This window comes from Tursiops truncatus, chromosome 2 (assembly GCF_011762595.2).
Source record: "Tursiops truncatus isolate mTurTru1 chromosome 2, mTurTru1.mat.Y, whole genome shotgun sequence".
NCBI classification, from domain to species: domain Eukaryota; kingdom Metazoa; phylum Chordata; class Mammalia; order Artiodactyla; family Delphinidae; genus Tursiops; species Tursiops truncatus.
In genome coordinates this window covers 115,409,457-115,427,926 of record NC_047035.1, presented here as the reverse complement: position 1 = coordinate 115,427,926, position 18,470 = coordinate 115,409,457, and the positions used below count along the sequence as shown (strand labels likewise).

The 18,470-nt window shown below is 53.5% G+C and overlaps 1 protein-coding gene across 1 annotated transcript in view; it reads right to left on the bottom strand.

Moving 5' to 3' along the window:
- Window positions 1–18,470, bottom strand: part of CCDC33 (coiled-coil domain containing 33) — a 119,455-nt gene that overhangs the window by 35,598 nt on the left and 65,387 nt on the right. Inside the window, 1 exon segment of the mRNA XM_033850047.2 lies at window positions 11,935–12,129. Within this exon segment, the coding sequence (XP_033705938.1) occupies window positions 11,935–12,129 (195 nt within the window).

Sequence of the window (18,470 nt, the reverse complement as noted above, 5' to 3'; positions counted from 1 at the left end):
CAAACTCTCCCATACTGTCCTTCTCACTTCCTGCTATGAATGTTAAGGCACCAGAGGCCCTTCACAGCTCACAGAACCCTTTCCAGGCATCACGGGGTTTTTGCAGCCAGCCTGTGAGGTAAGCGTTATCATTATTCCCATTTCACAGCTGAAAAGACTGAGGTTCCTATAGGTGCTGGCTGGGTGCTGAGTGGGAAGCAAACCTCCTGCCTCTGATCCAGACCTGTCTTCTCCCCTGGGCCATGTGGCTCCTTAGGAAGGGACACTTTATGCATCCGTGGACCCATTTACCGAGCACCTACAGTGTGCCAGGCCCTCCAGAGTGTGGGTGGAGAAAGGATACAAGGCAGAGAGAGCAGAGGAGCAAAGGCCTGGAGCTGTGAGTATGATTGGAGTTGGGTGTGGGTAGAATATTCTGGGTTGGGGCACAGGCTTCAGAGGTCACAAGGGTCATCAGGCTGAGGGGCTCATGCAGCAGGTGAGGGAACTATTGGAAGGGTTTAGAGCAGGGGCAACACACCTGGTGGCTGTGTCCTAGGGTGGAGGCGGTCAAGCGGGCAGGAGGGCTCCATCTGGACTGGCTCCTGGACTGAGTCAGCTTCCTGAGGGAGCCCCTCTGGCACTCCACAGGAGCTCCAACTTCTTAAAGGAGAAGGTGGGAGGGAGAGGCCTTCATCTTGGCCTCCACAAGACTCTCCCCCACTGGTGAAGCAGGCCTCAGAGTGCACTCCCCACCCAACCAGAGGAGGGACCCTGAGATGCCTCCAGTCTCCCAAACCAGCCTTCTTAGGGGCTCCAGTCACCAGGTCCTTGCCCTTGCTGGTCCTTCGATATTCCTGAGCCACTATCCAGCCATCGCCTGGGTCTACCACATGGAGGTGGATTTGCATATCTGAGAGTAAAAAAAATTCTGCCGCAGAAGCTTAGCGCCACCAGGGCTGCTGAGCTCCCTTTTGTCTGTCTGAGTAAGAACTGGCTAAAGGCTGAAGGATAATTAGTCCCCTGTGGGCAACGCTGTCCCCCCTCCTTGAAGATTTAAAGGCACAGCCCACCTACTCAACCTGCTTCTCCTCGCCACAGTTCCCACTGGCGTGTCGGCCCCTCTCCTGCAGCCCCTCCCAGCCCAGCTGCTCAGTCCTGGTGGCGCTGAGGAGGGGAGGTCCGCTGCTGGAGGAACGATGAATGGGCATTTTATCTGATTAAACTGGGAGTGAACTGGCTCTTCTCTATTATCTTTGGACCTGATTGGATATTTAACACCAAATGTAGTGTGTGTCAGTGCATGTGTGTGTGTGTGTGTGTGTGTGTGTGTGCGCGCGCGCGCGCGTGTGCATGTGCATGAACTGGGCTTTTCTAGTCCACGTTAGGAGGAAATTGGATTGTACTGAAAAGCATTTAATCTGAGCTCAGGAGTGCACCCTAATAGAGTCACTGAGCTAGGGGAGGGACAGCTCTGCTCTTAGCCCTGGACAGGAAGGGGCCCTGCCCTGGAGCCTGTGTGTTACAGGATCCTGCTCTAGCCCTCCTAGGGCTGCACCCTCCCCATGGGGTGAGAGGAGTTGGTGAGGCCAAGGGATGTGCCCATCCAGAGCCTGAGTACTCTTCTAGACCGCACCCCGGTACAGGGGACCCCAGAATCCTCTCCTGCTTCCAGGGCCTCTCCTCCTAAACGGGACCGTGCACTCTTACACAGGTGAAAGGTCTCACAAGATCACTGGGTCATTAGGGTGTGGGACCGAAACTGAGCTGCATGAGAAGGAAAGGGGATGTCTCCTGCTAGATATGAGGGGACTGGGGCAGGGGGCTGGGAGCTGCTCTCCCCATGTCGCCAGGGTCCAATGTGGAATCCAAGAATCCTCTGAGGTGGTTTCTAAGATATATTTGTCAAGGTAGAAGAATAGAACATGTATAATAGTTTGTGGGCTCCAGCTTGATTTATAATTTTTCCTTATCTGTGGTATAGGTAATGTGGTGTGTAGACCTCCACATGTATTCTCAAAGGTTTGGAGTGGGCCTGGGGAGGGGACCTGCAGCCACAGAGCTCTGTTTTGGGGGTTTAATAGAAACTAAGGCAGCCCATCCCACCCAGACAGGCTGGGAAGACGATGAGTCAAGCTCACCAGGCTCTTGATTTGAGTCCTGAGGCTTGGCCAAGGCAGCTGCAGGAGCAGGCACTGGGATGAAACCCCAAACCTGTGTTGGACCAATGAATGCTCTCCCACAGTCTTGCCCTGCGGCCCTGGGAGGGTTACTGAGCTACCAGCAGTTTCCCCAACCGTAAAATGGGGATGATCATCGTATGTCCTTCATCAGATTGGCGCAAGGATGAAACAAGATTATGACAAAGTTCTGGGAGCAGAGGAAGAGCTCAATAAAGATTGATGGATGTAATTAGTATTATTAAAAGGTGGGCTAAGCTGCCAGTTTGCAGAAGGGATGGGCCCCATTTCCCAGGTTAGCAGATCTGTCCCAGTCCCCCCTGGTTCTGTAGTCCCCCCTCCAACCCTCACCAATCGATGATTTGAGCCCTCAGCAATTTATGGCCTCATCATCTTGGCTTTATTTACAGAGAGCGCTGCACTCCTGCCCCGCCCACCCACCATTTAATCAAGGAACTGATACAGGGCAGCAAGAGCCATCTCACTAAGGAGCCGAGCCAGGAGGCTGTCCTGTCTCCGCCTGCCTTGTTTGCCGGGATGAAGGAGGAAATCAAGACCAGGCTCCTCACTCCACAGAGGAGGAGGCTGAGGCCCAGAGAGGGAAGGGGGTCAAACAGGGTGACTCCTCAAGTCAATGGCAGAATAGAAACTGGGCCCCAGGTCTCCGGATACCCTTCCCGTCCAGTGCTCTCTCAGCTGTTGATTATCTCTCTTCTGGGGGCCGCTGCCCCAGTGGCCCTCTCATCCGCATCTCCTCTGAGCCCAATCTTTGGGTGCTTGGGGCTAGGCCCTGATTTGGCCAATCCCCATTTTATAGACAAGGAAACTGAGGTCCAGAGAGGGAAAGGACTAGCCCGAGGGCCCCACAGTGTCTCTTGGTGAGATCCTAGGCCAGGGTTCCACCTGGGAGGTACAGGGACACACACACACACACACACACACACACACACACACACATAATCTCCACTCATCAGATTGCTCTTGCAGGAACAAGTTCACCCGCCTACACTTCTCTTCTACCAGCAAATCAAAGATCTATTGTGGTTTTCATACTAACAACCACTGACAACAGTGCCATCTGTGTACCCTGCCTGGCATTCCGTATAAAGTGTGCCCTGCCTGGCAGTGGAGGTTAGAGTTAGGTACACTCCCCTCTGTGCTCCTACAATCCCCTGAGCAGACTGCACCCCAGTCCCGGCTACAACTCTCCTCCACTGAATTCTGATGTGTCTCTTCTGCTGAATGGGGGCTTCCTGAGGACAGAGACCTTTGTAGGGAGTTACCTTTATGTTACTGTCACTTAGCCTGGGGACAAGCTTCTGGAGAGGGATCAAAAGGGAAGGTCTGGGACTTCCCTGGTGGCACAGTGGTTAAGAATCCGCCTGCCAATGAAGGGGACGTGGGTTTGATCCTTGGTCCTGGAAGATCCCACGTGCTGCAGAGCAACTAAACCTGCAAGCCACAACTACTGAGCCCATGTGTCACAACTACTGAAGCCCATGTGCCTGGAGCCCATGCTCCACAACAAGAGAAGCCACTGCAAGGAGAAGCCCTCGCACAGCAACGAAGACCCAACACAGCCAAAAGTAAGTAAGTAAATAAATAATTTTTTTTTTTAAAAAAAGGGAAGGTCTGGGTGAGTTGTGCCGCCTCCCGCTTTCTCCCTCCATCTCAAAGGACCCCATGAATGCAGTGACTATTAATAAGCTTCCTGCAAAGTGGACCGCCTTTCATAGTTTTCAATGCACTGCCATCCACTCTCTTGTAAATGCACTCAAAAGCCTCAAGAGTAGAGTAGGGGGAGAGTATTCCCTCCTTTTAACAGATGAGAAGGCCCAGAGAGGTGGAGTGACTTATCCAAGATCACACAGCTCCTGAGTGGTGGAGACAGGACTCAGACCTGCTATAGCTGCACAGATGAGTAGATGGGTCTGCAGTGGGAGAGAACAGGGCCTGGCACATAGTAGGTGCTCAGAAAGCTGGACGAATGAGTGAATGGATGAAGAAGTGAGTGCATATGCCTGACTGTAAAGTCAAGAGGGGAGGGGAGTGGCTCAGCGTGTGTGGGGGTCAGGGAGTGCTTGACATTTTGCTCCCTGTGCTCACATGCCCCCTTCTTGGCTCCTCAAGCCCTGCTCAGACTTGGGGCAGAGCTCTTTCCCTTTCCCAGCCCCCCAGGGAGGCGCCAGTTTCTCACCCGCCTCCCCGGGTTGTCTCACTTCCTTTGGCCTCTGCAGGCTCCTCCTCAGTTAGGCTAAGGGCCTTCTCCTTGGAAGCATGCCTTCCCATCTCCAGATCTGCCCCTGATGACTGTGAGGCCCAGGACAAGGGCATAAATGGAGGTTCCCTGCAGGTGCCCACCCTCCCCCCTAAACAGCCATCGCCTGATCCTGTGGGTGCATCCCTGAAAGTCTTTGACTCTTGGGAGGATAGACTTTGGGAAGAGGCCTGCAAGGCCCTCAGAAGCAGGCTCAGGTCCATTTGGGCAGGAAATTCTGGGGTCTTGGATACCTAAAGACTGGTCTAGATTGTGGGGCTTGGGCTCCAGAGTACGTTTACCTGGCCTTGTGGACCCCTTGCTCTATGGGGAGAGATGAGGCTGGTGGAGGCCCAGAAAGGGCTCTCTAAATCATCTAAGGATGGTATCCCTCTCCCATCCTGTCTAATACCTGTCCCATGGCCCTGGGGACCTTTCCTGGAGCCAAGGCCACTTGCCCCTCTGGTCAAGTTGGTCAGAAAAACAAGCCCACTCCAGCAGCCAGCGGCTTTCCCTGGCTGGTCAGCCCTGGGCTCCCCAGCAGCTCCAGGGACCTGGCAGGGGTGGGAGATGGTGTGGGGGGAGTGAGCCCACGAGTGAGAGAGACGTGGAGTGGGGAGGTGGAGCCAGCCTGCAGTGGGCGTTGCTCAGCCATGCTCGCATGCGCGCGCACACACACACACACACACACACACACACACACACACACACACACCCCAAGACAATAAATCGACAAACACTTAATCTCTCTGCAAATTGAAACGGAGCTGTAAATATCTGCTGTATCCCAGCAGCTGAGTTATGAGTCTCGTTTATTAATCTCTTTAGTCCCAGGTGATGGATGGAGGAGGAGAATGGCCCACTGGGGCGATTCCGGGGATGGGGGAAGGAGGGAGGAGAAGTGGGTGAGGGGTCTGGGAGTAGCCCTTCTGGAGGAGGGGTCAGAGCGGGGAGGCCTGGGGGATGTGTGCTTTCCCCCCTTTTATTCTCCACCTCAGAAAACTCCATCAACACAGTGACTATTAATAAGCCTCCTGGCAAAGTGGACAGCCCTTTACAGTTTCCAATTCACTGTCATCCACTCTTTTGTTATTCCTTCCCACCGCCTCAAGAGGTTGGGGTGGTGGGGGCGGGAATCTCTTTCACTTAAGGATAAGGAGACAGGCCCAGAGAGATGGAATGATTTATCCAAGGTCACACAGCTCTTGAGTGGTGGAGACAAGCTCAAACCTGCTAGAGCTGCACGAATGAGAGGAAGCCGGAGGAAGGGTCTGCAGGGAGAGATAACAGAGACGCACAGGATGGGGTCCTCATTTCTCTCAAATGCTTGGTAAGCACCTTTCTCTCGCGCTCTCTCTCGCTCTCTCTCTCTCTCTCTCTCTCTCTCTCTCTGTAGGAACTGAGGAGGAAGAGAAGGACAGAGAGGAAGAGGAGTGGAGCTGGTGAACGCTTTCAGCCAAGCCTGGGAGCTGCGACGACAGTTGCACCCTCACAAGATTTATTTTTAGAAAGCGCCTGAGTGCCAACATGCAGGGCTCACCACTCGGGCTGCAGGAGTGCAGGGGAGGAGACGAGGAGGGCTGGGGTCCTCAGAAGCCTTCCTGCCTGCAGGAGCTAGGCCTGGGATGGGAGTGGGGTCCGGTGCCTGTGTGTGATGAGCACGTGAGGACAGGTGGACAGAACAGGGGTGCTTGTAGAGTGACAGGGACAGAAGACTGACCTGGCACATGGGACCACAAGCACTGGGCGGTGGAGTCGGGACTGCTGAGACTGGGGTGTTGGAGCAGGAGGGATGGGGTGACAGTGATGTTTCTGGAAACACCCGGTGGCCTGTAGGGGGCACGAGTCAGGGCCCTCTGATTGGAGGCTGTTGAGGTGGGCACCAGAGGGCTGTGCTTTCTTTAGCTCTGTCTCCAACTGTTTCTCTTGTATTTTCTCTCCCTCTTGTGGTCCAAAGATCTGGGTAGAGCTCAGACTCTCAGGGACCTGGGTGATCTGCCTCCCAGGTTGGGCTCGGTGTCACTCTGGTTTACGGAGGCCAACCCCAGGCTCCTGGGCTTTGTGATGCCAACACCCTGAGCTGACGTTCTTGCTACTAGGTGCCACTGACGTCAGTAGTGTCCATACTCAGGCGACCACTGCTGGCAGCTGCCTCCTGCTCAGGACCCATCACCTGCCACCAGGTGGTGCCCAGGAAGCCAAGGTTGGGCCTGAGCTTCTCAGCCTCACCAGTCTGCAGACCTCCTCCTGGGCCAGAGCCTGGGGGCAGGACCAAGGCTCCAGGAGCCCCAGGGGCCTTTGGAACATCTGCTCCAACTTCCTCTGCTGACAGAGGAAGGGACAGGGGCCCAGAGAAGGGAAGGGAGTTCAAGGTCATTTCAAGGAGGTGGTGAGAGTGCTGTGAGTGCAGGGGGTAGTGTGGAGCTGGGCTGACGGGCAGAGGGTATGTGTCCTGTGGCTGTGGGGTGCTGAGGGGGCTGAGGGTGTAGCCATCGTGAAAGGAGCGGGGCTGGGGCAGGGGAGGGCCCACGCCATGACCACATCCTGATTTGCCTAGGACTATCGGGTTTAGCACTGCAAGTCCTATGTCCCGGGACCCCTCAGTCTTGAGAAAGCAGGGATGGTTGGACACCATAGTGCCACGCCGGGCACACTCACAGGACCAGGCTCACAGGTGTCTCTCCTATACTGCCAGCCCTTTCTGAAGGCCCCTCACCTGTTCCATTTGACCCTCAGAAGTAGGTAAGGCAGGTAAGCAGCTCTCTTCTATTACAGACAGAAAAATCAAGGCTCAGAGACACAAAGTGCTCTAAGTCACCCCGGGAAGGCATGGGAAAGCCAGCACTTCTCCCCATGGCTGGGAGGGAAGCAGTCCCTGGGCTGGGAAGCCTGCCCTCCTGTCACCCAAGCCCCAACCTCCGCTGCTGTGTGACCTGGGAGGCGCTACAGCTTCTCTGGCCTTCCTTCTTCTCCTTCTCCTTGAAATGGGGCCCTTTGTCCCGAGGAGCTGAAGTCAACCTACCAGGTTAAATGGCGGTGAGGACAGCTGGAGAAGGGGACGCTAAAAAACCAGGAGGTGAGGGGGATCAAGGGATCATTCTGGGCTCAGCAGACTCAGGAGTGGGAGAGAAACAAAAGTGTTATGCTCAGAGCAGGGTGGGCACGTGGGGACCAGGAAGGGGAGAGATGAAGGGAGGGGTTTAGGATTTCAAACAGAGAATGAAAGAAATGAGTTATTCCAGTGTGGTGAGGTTGGGGAAACTCCACTGAATCTTTAAACAACCCTCGTCAATTATTCATCTGCTGGTGTGAGGGCCCTCTGGTCTGCCACAAATCTCCTCTGAGCAGTGGAGGAAAGGAGGGAGGGAGGGGGAAAAAAGGGGGCTGGGGGAGAGAGAGAGAAAGAAAGAAAGGCAAATATTTACTGGCTACTGTGCACCTACTCTGTCACTCCTGCCTGCTGGGGAGCTCCCAGAGCTCAGAACCTTGGCCTCTTCCCACCCCGCCTGCCTCAGGACCCTGCACTGTTGGGCACAGGGCTGGGCACCTGGCGGAGGGGTGTGTGTGTCTCTTTCCCTGGCTGATTGGAGGAACTGCTGATACAGCTGCTGGGGAAGGGGAATCTGCGCAGTGGCAAGGGTTTTACAAGCCCTGGTGAATGGAGCTGGCTTGTCTGGAGGCCGCATGGAACCCCTCATCTCACCGGCTCTCACCCGTGTCAGAAGACATTGCCTGGCTCAGCATGAGGTGGGCTCAGGGAATCTAGGGGGTGAGCGGGGAATGCTTACACGTTGTTTAGTGTTTGGAGAGTTACCATGTGTGGGATGCCTCTTAATATCTCATTCTTCACCCTCACTTAAAAGCCCACCTCTTTCAAAAAAGACTCCCTGGACTGCTCAGAAGGGAGGTGAAGGCTTCCTCTAGTTGTGCCCAGGCCTTACACTTGACCCAAGGTCATACCCACAAGATGCTGACCCTGGAGGGTCCACTCAGGACTGGAGCTTTGCACCCACCGATAGAATGGAACTTGAAAGGCCTATGTCAAAATCAGGTGTCCCGGATAAAGGGAGGAAGAATTGACTGGATTGAAGGCAGATCCAAGGGCACACTGTGGGTAAGGGCGTCCGGGGGTGGTGGTGGGGTGGGACTGGCAGGCCCCAGGGCAGCGAGCATCTGTGGCATTCTGTCCGAAGAGAGGGTACAAACCCTGGTCTCCTCCACTCCTTTCTCTGTTCCCAAGGTGATCCTTTCTCCAGAAAGTGTTCAATTTTCTATTAAGCTCTGGAGGAAATCAGTGGCAGAATTGTTTCTTGGGCCCTGGGGAGTGTGCTACAAGACCAGACACAGACCAAGGCACTCCTGGAATCGAGAGGCTCACAGCCCGGGTACAGTGGCCGAGAGCTGAGGGACACAGTTAATCATTCGCTCACTGCCCAATCACTGCCATGTCACTGGGGCCCACTGTCACACCCCCGGGCTCTGCTGCTGGTGGCCACTCCCTGACCGCACGTCCAGGAGTCACACACCTTGCGACAGTGCCGTTGCCACCCAGATGTGTTCTAGGGCAGTCAGGTATTTTCCATGTCCTGTGACTCTGTCTACAGTGTACGCGCCGTATTCCGTGCTTATGGCCGTGTTCTATGGCTGCGTCTTCCTGTAGTGCAGTGTTGTGTGATATCATTGTACGGCTTGGGGGTATTGCTATGCAGCTACACTCCACTGCTCCTGCACCGTGTCCTGTAGCTTGTCGTTGTGTCTGTTGGTCGCAGGAGCTCGCTGACTGCTGTGTAATTTTGTTTGGTTGCCATGGAACGGTGACCCGTTGCTTCACGCTACCTGTCATGGAGCTGTGTGCTGTTGCTACCCACCCACGTTCTAGTGCTTGTTACTGGGCTCTACTGGCTGCATGAACGTTTGTCTGGCTCCTCCTCTGGTCCTTCTGGGCTCTGCCTAGGGGCTTGGAACTGGAGCTGGGGGCTGAGTCTCTAGGACCCAACCGAGGCAGAGGTGGGAATAACCAGCATGGTAAATCTGTGCTGACAGAGAGACAGAGAATGATGCGATGGAGGACTGAGGCAGGGCTGGAGGGTAAATAGAATGAAACCAAAAGCCAGAAACAAGGAGGGAATACGATGGAGGCTGGGCCTGGGACAGGCTGGGATGGGCAAGGGGGAGGGGCAGGCCTGCTGTGCCCCAAAGCCTTCACCTACATCTGTGTAGGGTCAGGCCTGGCCTGGGCCCTGGAGCCCAGAGATGAGGAAGGTGGTGGCTGAGTGTACCTAAGTCAACAGCAAGCTAGGGAGAGCAGCCAGTGCTTGTGGCCTTGCCAGGTGCCCAGCAAGGGGAGGCTAGAGGGACCAGCCCCGCAATGGGAGTGCTGGGGTGATACCCAGAGAGGGCATGCTTGAATTAGTTCTCCATATAGACACAACTCACAACGTCTCTGACAGGGTAAAGGGCAGCCTTGAGCCCCCTTGTTCATACTCAGAGCCTCCCCCAATCCTGTCTTAGTGCCCTTGGGCTACTTATTTCTCCTCCTGCCCTCTGTTTACTCAACCCCTTGCTCAAAAACGGTTCTTCCTCGTGGCTAACCTTGACTTCTCAAATGCAGTCTAGTTTCATCTCCATGGTTTAATCCTTTAGAGAAGAGCCACACTGGCTGGCCTACTACCCGAGTTATTATGCTTTAAATATTCAAGGATCTGAAAAGTATATATATTGTTTGAATTGCTCACCTATCGGGTCCATCCTATATGTCAAGGCCCTCCCCCCTCAGCTCTGCTTTCTTCTCCTTCTTTCCCCCATTCTCACCATCGACAACATCACCATCGCATTTTATAAGCAGAATGAAGATTCCAACTCAGCCGATTCCAACCCTTTCTACATCTTACCTCCCCAAGCGAATATATAATATTAAGTCATCTCTGATTTCTCTCAAATAATCCAGACCCTGAGACTCACGGACCTCCACTCAGACCTTGGATCCTTTGCCAGGCAGAACTGTTCACTGGACTCCAAACCGGAGAAGGCCTGCCGTGCACGGTACCAGGAGCGGGGCCCCTACTGCTCCCTTGGGTCCAGCACCCAGTGGCTGAGATGAGAGGCTCATCCTACTCCCCAGGGTGGTGTGAGGTCTGCATCTGGCGGTGAGGTGAGGGCCTCCCTGGGTGATGCCTGAGGCTTGGCTGGCTCGGCATCTCAGGGGAGGCTCCCGGAGCTGGAGAGGTGAGGGGAGGAGAGAGCCCTGAGCTCTCTGCAGGGTTGTGACCAGGGAGGGATGCCTTCGTCTTTCCCCTTCCTTCCTGTCTGCCTTTTCCCTTCCATGGCGCCTTCCCTTTTCCTTCCTTCCCTGGACTTTCCCCCTCCTTCTTTCTCCTCTGCACTACCTCTGCTCAGAGGCACAAGAGGGGCGTCATGAGGCCGGGCTGTGGAGGCAGCAGGCATTGGTTTATTCATGCCGCCCAAAGCCTCCAATGGCAGGTCTGAATCTTTATTTTCAACCCAACTGATGGCTGAGCTGGCAGGTCAGGCCCGGGAGCCGCCTTCCCGAGGGGCAGAGGTGAGAGGAGTGAGTGTAGAAGATGGCCTCGGAGTGCTCTGGACCTGCCAGGGAGGGTCCCATTTGGGGTGGGCAGGGACGTTCCATGTGGGAGCATCCTGGGCACGTCCAGCAGACAGCACCTTTCCTATTCGTCCTATGGGACATGTTCCAGGAAGGTGCAGAAGTGCCGGGGGAAGATGCGAAGGCTGTCGGTGGAGAGGGTCAGGTCCTGGGAGGAGGAGGCCCAGGGCTTCCCTATGGTTCGGTGGCCTTGGCTCCAGCCTTTTCTCAGGATCTTCCGGAGCAGCGTTCCCCATGGGATCTGCTGTGGACGAAGGGAAGAAGTCACTTATGAATTCACCCATGGTGGTCGGGACAGGACTTCAGTTGGAGCCTTTGACTGAACTGTCTTTCCGGTGGCCTGTCCTGGAGATTTCTGCATCAAGGGGCTAGGACTCAGCACTGAGCCCTCAACAAGTTAAGGCATCACCTCGGCCGGCTGCCTGCACCATCCCTCTCCCAGCATCTTGTCAACTGGTAACGGGAAGCCAGACCAACTCCCACAATCAAGGGTAGAGACTCTGTGACCAAAGACCAAAGACTCTTTGCTTTGAGTCCTACTTTCCTCTTTCGAAAGTTAAAACTAATCTTTCTGGGGCTTCCCACTACCCAGAGGACAAGCTCTCGAGGAAGTTCTTAGTTGATGGCTACTTGAGTCAGAGGAACCCAGTCTTACAAGTGTTGCAGGGGTTGTTTTGAAAGAAATCACCTGAGAGTTCCATTCAAAGGTGAAGAAACTCTGTAAGATGAAGACTCCACAGCCTCCACCAGTTTAGGGTGACTCATATATAGAGTGTCCCTAAAGGGAAGGTCCACTCGCCACCCAAGGAGTGAACAGCTCACAGGTGGCAGGCAAGCCCCTTCTCCAGGCCCCATCCCCTCTCTGGCCCTCCTGGCCCTGGAGAGGAGACACTCACCATTGCTCGGGACATCTTGGGCACCTGAAGCTCTTCCTCTGCTTCCTGAGAAGTGGATGTGTTGGAGCCAGTTGTGGAGCTCACTGTGGCCTTGGACCAGGACTCACGGATGGTACCCAGCTTCTCGTCTAAGATCTTGGGGTCCAGGATGGGCAGAACCTTGCTGTTGTTTGGTGTCAAGAAGTTTTCCGGCCTCTGGGAAGAGAAGGTGCAGAGACATTGCTCTGTGCCTTTCTACCATCAGCGTGCCTTTCTACACCCCCCAAGCCTCTCCTCCTCATGGCTCAGGAGGCCCTGCCTGCCTGGGCCCTGTCTACCTCCCACCACCTGGCCCCTTGCTCACTGTGCTCTAACCATACTGTCCTTGCCTTTTCTCCAACAAGCCGAGCTCTTTCCTGCCCCAGGGCCTTTTTATCTGCTGTTCTCTCTATTCAGAGAGCCTCACGGGTCTTTTCATGCCTGTCCCCTTCTCATCATTCAGGTCTCAGACCAGATGTGATCTCAGAGAGGCCTTGCCTTTGAGATAGAGGCCCACCCCACCTAGGGTAACCCCTCCTCCAATATACTCTATTCACATTATCCCATTTTACTGTGTTCACAGTACTTACTCTACCAGAAAATTCATTTCCAAAAAATGTGTTTACTTGTTGACTGTCTGCCTTGCTTCTCCACTCTCCACGCTCGAATGCAAATTACCCGTAAGCTGGGAACTCATTTATCCCTAGTGTCTGCCTCATTGTAGCTACTCAAGAAATATTTGTTGAAAGAATAAACAAACCGTGCCATCTATGACTCCCACCCTTGGTGCAGTAACAACGGATTCAAAAATCTCCATGCTCCTTTGACACCCTTTGCTGTGTAGACTTGCTTTCCAGTCCATCTCCTTGTCATCCTCTCATCCTCTCACCCACTAAACAGTGTCTCTTCTCTCTCTACTCTGATGGGCTTCTTTCTCCAGCCATGTTCGTTTTCCTCATTCTCTTCTTCCTCTCTTGACATGACTGCCACTCTCATCTCTGCTTGTTTAGAATTTAACCCCACTCAAATACCAACCCTTCCAGGAAGCCTTCAGGGCCTCCACCCACACTTGCTCAAAGCTTTTCCGGGTTCTCCCAGCCCAGCAGCTGGCTCTCTCTGCTCTCACACTGTCCTCTAATTCCAGGCTTATTTGCCATTGTTGTTTTTCTGACAAAACTTTAAGTTCCTCGGGCTTAGGGACATGTCTTATACTCCCTCTGGGGAGAGGTTATTTGAAAGCTCTGCTGGAAATCCATGGTTAGCCCCCAAAACGTGCCCATTGTTCAAAGAATCATGCAGACTCAGGTTGGTAGGGACCTCAGAGATGACCCGCTTCCACTCTACGTCAGCTGTTGGAATCCTGTCTTGGCCACGCAGTAGACAAATATTCCACTGTCTAGAGTGTTGTGCTAGAAAGAAGCAAATAGAACAATGGGCACGGTGCCAACAAAGACAGATGTGCTCAGGGTTAGAAGTGCCCGAATGTCTGACCCTGAACAGAGAGAATGAGTGCAGGTGGGCCTCTCTTTAAGTGGACTCTCTATATGAAAAACCACATCTATGAACCAGATGAATCAGGACAAGGACCCTTCCGTTTACCTCTAGGATCCTTTAAATAACTACCCTTTAAAGATAAATCTGGTGTGCAGAAATTCATTAACAAGAAGCATTTTCAGTCTTGCATCAATAGATTAAGGGACATTCATACAACTACAGAGGTATCCAATCCAGTCTGGGCCTCATCCCCCAGTCCCTCTACCATCAAATATGTACCAGGAGAAAGCTGCTATATGAAGACTCTTGGGGTGGGAAGAGTGAAGCATTGGATGACTCTGAGGCTGACTTTGGCACTGACTGCACTTTATAAGCAAGACTTCTGGGGCTGTTTTGTCCCTGAATATTAGACCTGGCTGTCTCTCTCACCTGCTCCTCTCAGTAACTTTCATTCATTCGGAGGCTCCCCACTGAACATGCCCTCTGTACAGCATCTGAGTCAGATGGTTTGGAGTTTCCTAGTTGTCTGTGTGTTTTAGATAAGAAAAAGCACCACATCTGTCTCCTGTTCAGAACAGCTGAACACGATTGGCTGTAGCAGAAAAACTACAGAATGTATATTAGATGGATGGGTGGGTGGATGGATGTAGGAGAGAGGGAAGGAAGAAATAACTAGCCAAGGCAAAGACCGACTCGCCATTGACCAGGTGGCCCCTGGGGCTGGGGTGAGATGCTGATTCAGGACCTGTAATGACATTTCTCCTCATTTCCAGGCAGAAAGCCAATCTCGATGCCCTGGATTTCATAGACCGCCATCTAATCCAGTTAGGGGAGGAAGTAGAAGTAATGAAATCAAGGGAGAGGCCTCCAGAGGCGCCCTCATCAGTTCTGAAAGCAGGGACACACTGCTGAGAGAGTCTCTTCCTCCACAGCCTGTCACCCTGACATCCACCCTGTGTGGCCCCAGTACCAAGTGGGTCAGCTCAGTGACCCAGAGCTGACACTTACTGGGTCCCTGATCAGAACTGGGCACTCACTAATTTTACGTGGATTCTGAAATTTATTATGTATAATTAATTTAATTTCATCACAAAGATGAAATAAAAATGAGACGGCCCCCTCAGTCCAGACCACCCCATGAGTCTCTGGTGGGCAGGGGTGTTGTCCCAAGAAGGAGGAAAGGCAAGTATCTATGGACTTCAGTCTATTCTGCCCATCCCACCCCCTCCTGACCCCCAGCTGCTCTTCCTGTAGCTTCTGCCAGACTCAGTGGTCCTGCTCTGCCCTCTCCATGGCTGGCTCCGGCTTATACCTGCTTCCACAGCTGCTTCACGAGACTACCTCCCCAGCCTTCACCCCTGCAGGTCTCCCAGTGAACTTTGCCAGGATCCATCCCAGCCTGGGGCTTGGGGTAAGATGGGTGGGTGACTTTTATAGAAAAATCTTTACACTTGCACATAATGCAGACCCCAAAGGGAAGGTCAGAGGCAGTTGTTCTAGTCATGTGAGGTAAGGGGTCCCAGGAGGACCACAGTGCCTCCCATAGTGCTTAAATTCTCTCTATTGTTCCCTTACATTACCTGTCCAGACTCATCAGCTTCAGTCTGCCTACATTTCGGGGAGGGGCTTGTGCCCCCCTCTCCTTGCTCCTCATGGGAGGGACCTTGTCTAAGACTACAGGGAGGAGCTGGGCTGCTGGAAGCGGTGGGTCAGGGTGGAGAATGGGGGAGAAACAATGCTAAAATGGGGATGGAAAGAGGGGGGATCTCTGGGGACTAGCTCTTCCGTATTCGGGCCCAGGCTTGCCTTGCTCTCCCGCCTTCCTCCAGGTGGGGGAGGAGGCTTCTGGCTCACCCCACAAGTCTGCTTATTTGCTTTTCTATTTGGCAGGCTTTGCCTTGCCTGCGGAGGCAGCTTGGGGCTGACAAGTGGCCCCTCACTCTGTGGCTCCGTGGCTACAGCACATCCTGCTTCATTAGGACTGTAATTAGGAGACCGACTTTGAAAGCTCAAAGTGATGCATGACCGCGCACTGGCTCAGACTCAGCGCCCAGCCCACTGTTCCTTGTCCTGCTGCAGCTGTCCCACACCACATGAGGGCATGGTGGGGAGAAGACACCCCTTCTTCTTCCTTCTCAGCCCTCGCTGTTGCCTGCGGAGGGTCTGTTGAGACAGACCAGGCCAATAGCATAACAGGCTCGAGGATTCTTGGGTCACCTGTTTCCCCCTCCTCCTCTAACATCTTCTGCCTCCCTCCTACCCAGTCCATCCCCTAGGTCCCTGATCATGCAAAATGCAACTGTTCCAGCCTGCCCCGGCAATTACAGACTAGCCGAGTTGCAGCTGCTGTCCTCGGTGCTGAAAGTGCCCGTCTTGCGGCCTGCCTGCCTCTCGCCCCGCCCTGAGCCTTCTTGCTGGAGCGCACAGGCTCTTAATTCAATTAGCTGGCCCTGAACCCTCCCCAGGGAGCCTGGAGCGGAAACTGACAAATTCTGTTTAACAAAGACATTTGTCCCCCGCCCCGCTGGCTTTGGGCTCTGCCCGCCTGTATCCTGCTCATTAGGTATCTAACAAAGTGCGTCCCAAGAAATCTGCTTCCAATCGCTAGTAATTCAGGAGGCCTGATGCAATTTTCTCCCTGATAAGGGTGTCTCGCCCGCTGGCAAGTGCCATAATAAGCCCTGTGCAGCGGATCCCCCGTCAGTCGCTGCTTTGTCATTTCCTGTGGCTGCAGTTGTAGGTTCTTATCTCTTCAGCTGAAGGAGTTTCAACGGGTCCCTCCAAGGGGGCTTGCTGCCTCCCCTGCATATCGTAGGTCTCATTTAGGACAAACCATGTGATCTTGCAGCTGCGGTGGGGTTTGAAGCTCTGAGTCTGTCTTCCAGCCAAGAAGGGTCCAAGTGTTAATCCTCACTGGGGCCGTGATTCAGTCTCCAGAAAATGGTGTCAGAGGGTTAATCTAAAAATAAGTTGTGGCGTCAGAGGAGGGGAGCCAGTGAGAAAGATTTTTTTTTTTAATTCTGGCAGGGATTTAATTAATTTATTTATTTTTGGACGTAGGTACCATTCTTTTATCTATCTATCTATCTATCTGTCTGTCTATTTATTTATTTATTTTTGGCTGCTCTGGGTCTTCGTTGCCGCGCGCGGGCTTTCTCTAGTTGCGGGAGTGGGAGCTACTCTTCGATGCGGTGCACAGGCTTCTCATTGCAGTGGCTTCTCTTCTTGTGAAGCGCGAGCTCTAGGTGCGTGGGCTTCAGTAGCTGTGGCTCGCAGGCTCTAGAGCGCAGGCTCAGTAGTTGTGGCACAGAAGCTTAGTTGCTCCGTGGCATGTGGGATCTTCCTCGACCAGGGGATCGAACCCGTGTCCCCTGCATTGGCAGGCAGATTCACAACCACTCTGGCAGGGATTTTAGTATTAACTAGAGCCCTGCCTATGGCTCAGTGGATAGGCTGTGGGCTCACTCTTGTTAGCCTGAAACCTGGTCTTTCTGCACTTAATCTTTTCCCTTGGGTTCCCCCTATTCCTATCTAGAGAGGTCCTTCCAACATATAGGTCAGATCACATCCTACTGCTGCTCAAAGATCTTCCTTAGCTTCCTATTACTCTATGACGAATTATATGCCTTGTATCCTGGTGTTCAGGCCCTCCAGAATCTAGGCCCCATCTAACCCTCCAGTCTCACCACCCACAACAGCTTCCTCATGTCCCATGCACTCCAGACACTGTCGTGTTTCCATGGCTTTGCACCTGTGGTTCCCTCTGCCAGAAGCACCGTTGCCTTGCCTACTTCCAAGCCACTCTTTGAGGCAGAGTGCAAACCATGCTTCTCTATGACTCTTCCCCTGACGATGCAACTACCTCAACTAGAACCCTTAGCAAGATGAACAGTGATGATTCTTTTGGGGTGCTTTACTCCTTGGCACAGGTTAAGGATCTAACAAATGGTTGATGAATTCATGCCTGAATGACCTTGGCTGGACCAACGGTGCACATGGTTTGGCTAAAAAGAGGTCTAAGGCTGTGGTAGTCTGGCTTTGAGATGGGAAAAAACCCAAGAGCAGCCCCCACTTTCTGAGAAGTCTGGTCTGGAAGCTTCTGCCCTGTCTTACTTCCTCTCCTCCCCCTTCTTCAATCCATCAGCTATGCATTTGGCTCACGTGGAGAGCAGAGCAGGCCAGGGGAAGGCCCGAAGGTCCAGTTCCTTAGTCATCCCTGCATCCTGACTCAATCCACTCCATCTGTGGCCGGGAGTCACACACTCACATTCTCAAGGCAACACAGAGTGGTTGGTGAGGCATTCAGGATAAGCCTGCAGTATGGCTCTGGGTCCATTCCTGCCCACCCTGGCCTGGGAGCTCACAGGCCAAGAAGCAGGTCTTCATTTTCTCTATCACCTCTCTAACTCCCAGCTCAGGACTCTGGCCTCTAGAGAGATGATTGTCTGTCTCTTCTCCATTTCTTCATTCTCTGAAAAATTGCTGTGAGACCAAATGTGGTGCTGGTGACGTTTATCTTCAGCACTTGACAGGGCCTCCCGATGTCCTTATGGATGTGAATCTGGTGGAGCAGCTGTCATGAGGGGCGGGCGCCGAGTGATGGATTAGGAGGGCTCTGTCGTTCCCCTCCCCCTGGAGCTCTGTCGTCATCCCTGATGAGTTCAGCGTGTTTGTCAGCAACTTGGGTGAACAATAGTAAGCGCTCCCTTTACTGAGCGTCTGCAAGAACCTTTGCTGGGCACTTACACACGCTCCCTTATTCAATTTTCACTACATTTCTGGCCGGTAGGGATCACAACCCCTTTCTATGGATAGAAAAGTAAAATTCACGGTGGCTAAGATCATGTGGAAGATCCAGAATTCAAACCCAGATCCAGGGAGGCACGCTCTCTAGTGCACATTGCAGCAAAGTGTCCTAACCACATGCACAGATGACCCGGAGCTTGGAGAAGAGGTGGAGGTGGGGCTGTGAATGTGTGACGCGTGATGGCATCAGGGCCCAGAGTGATCTCAAGCCCAGACAA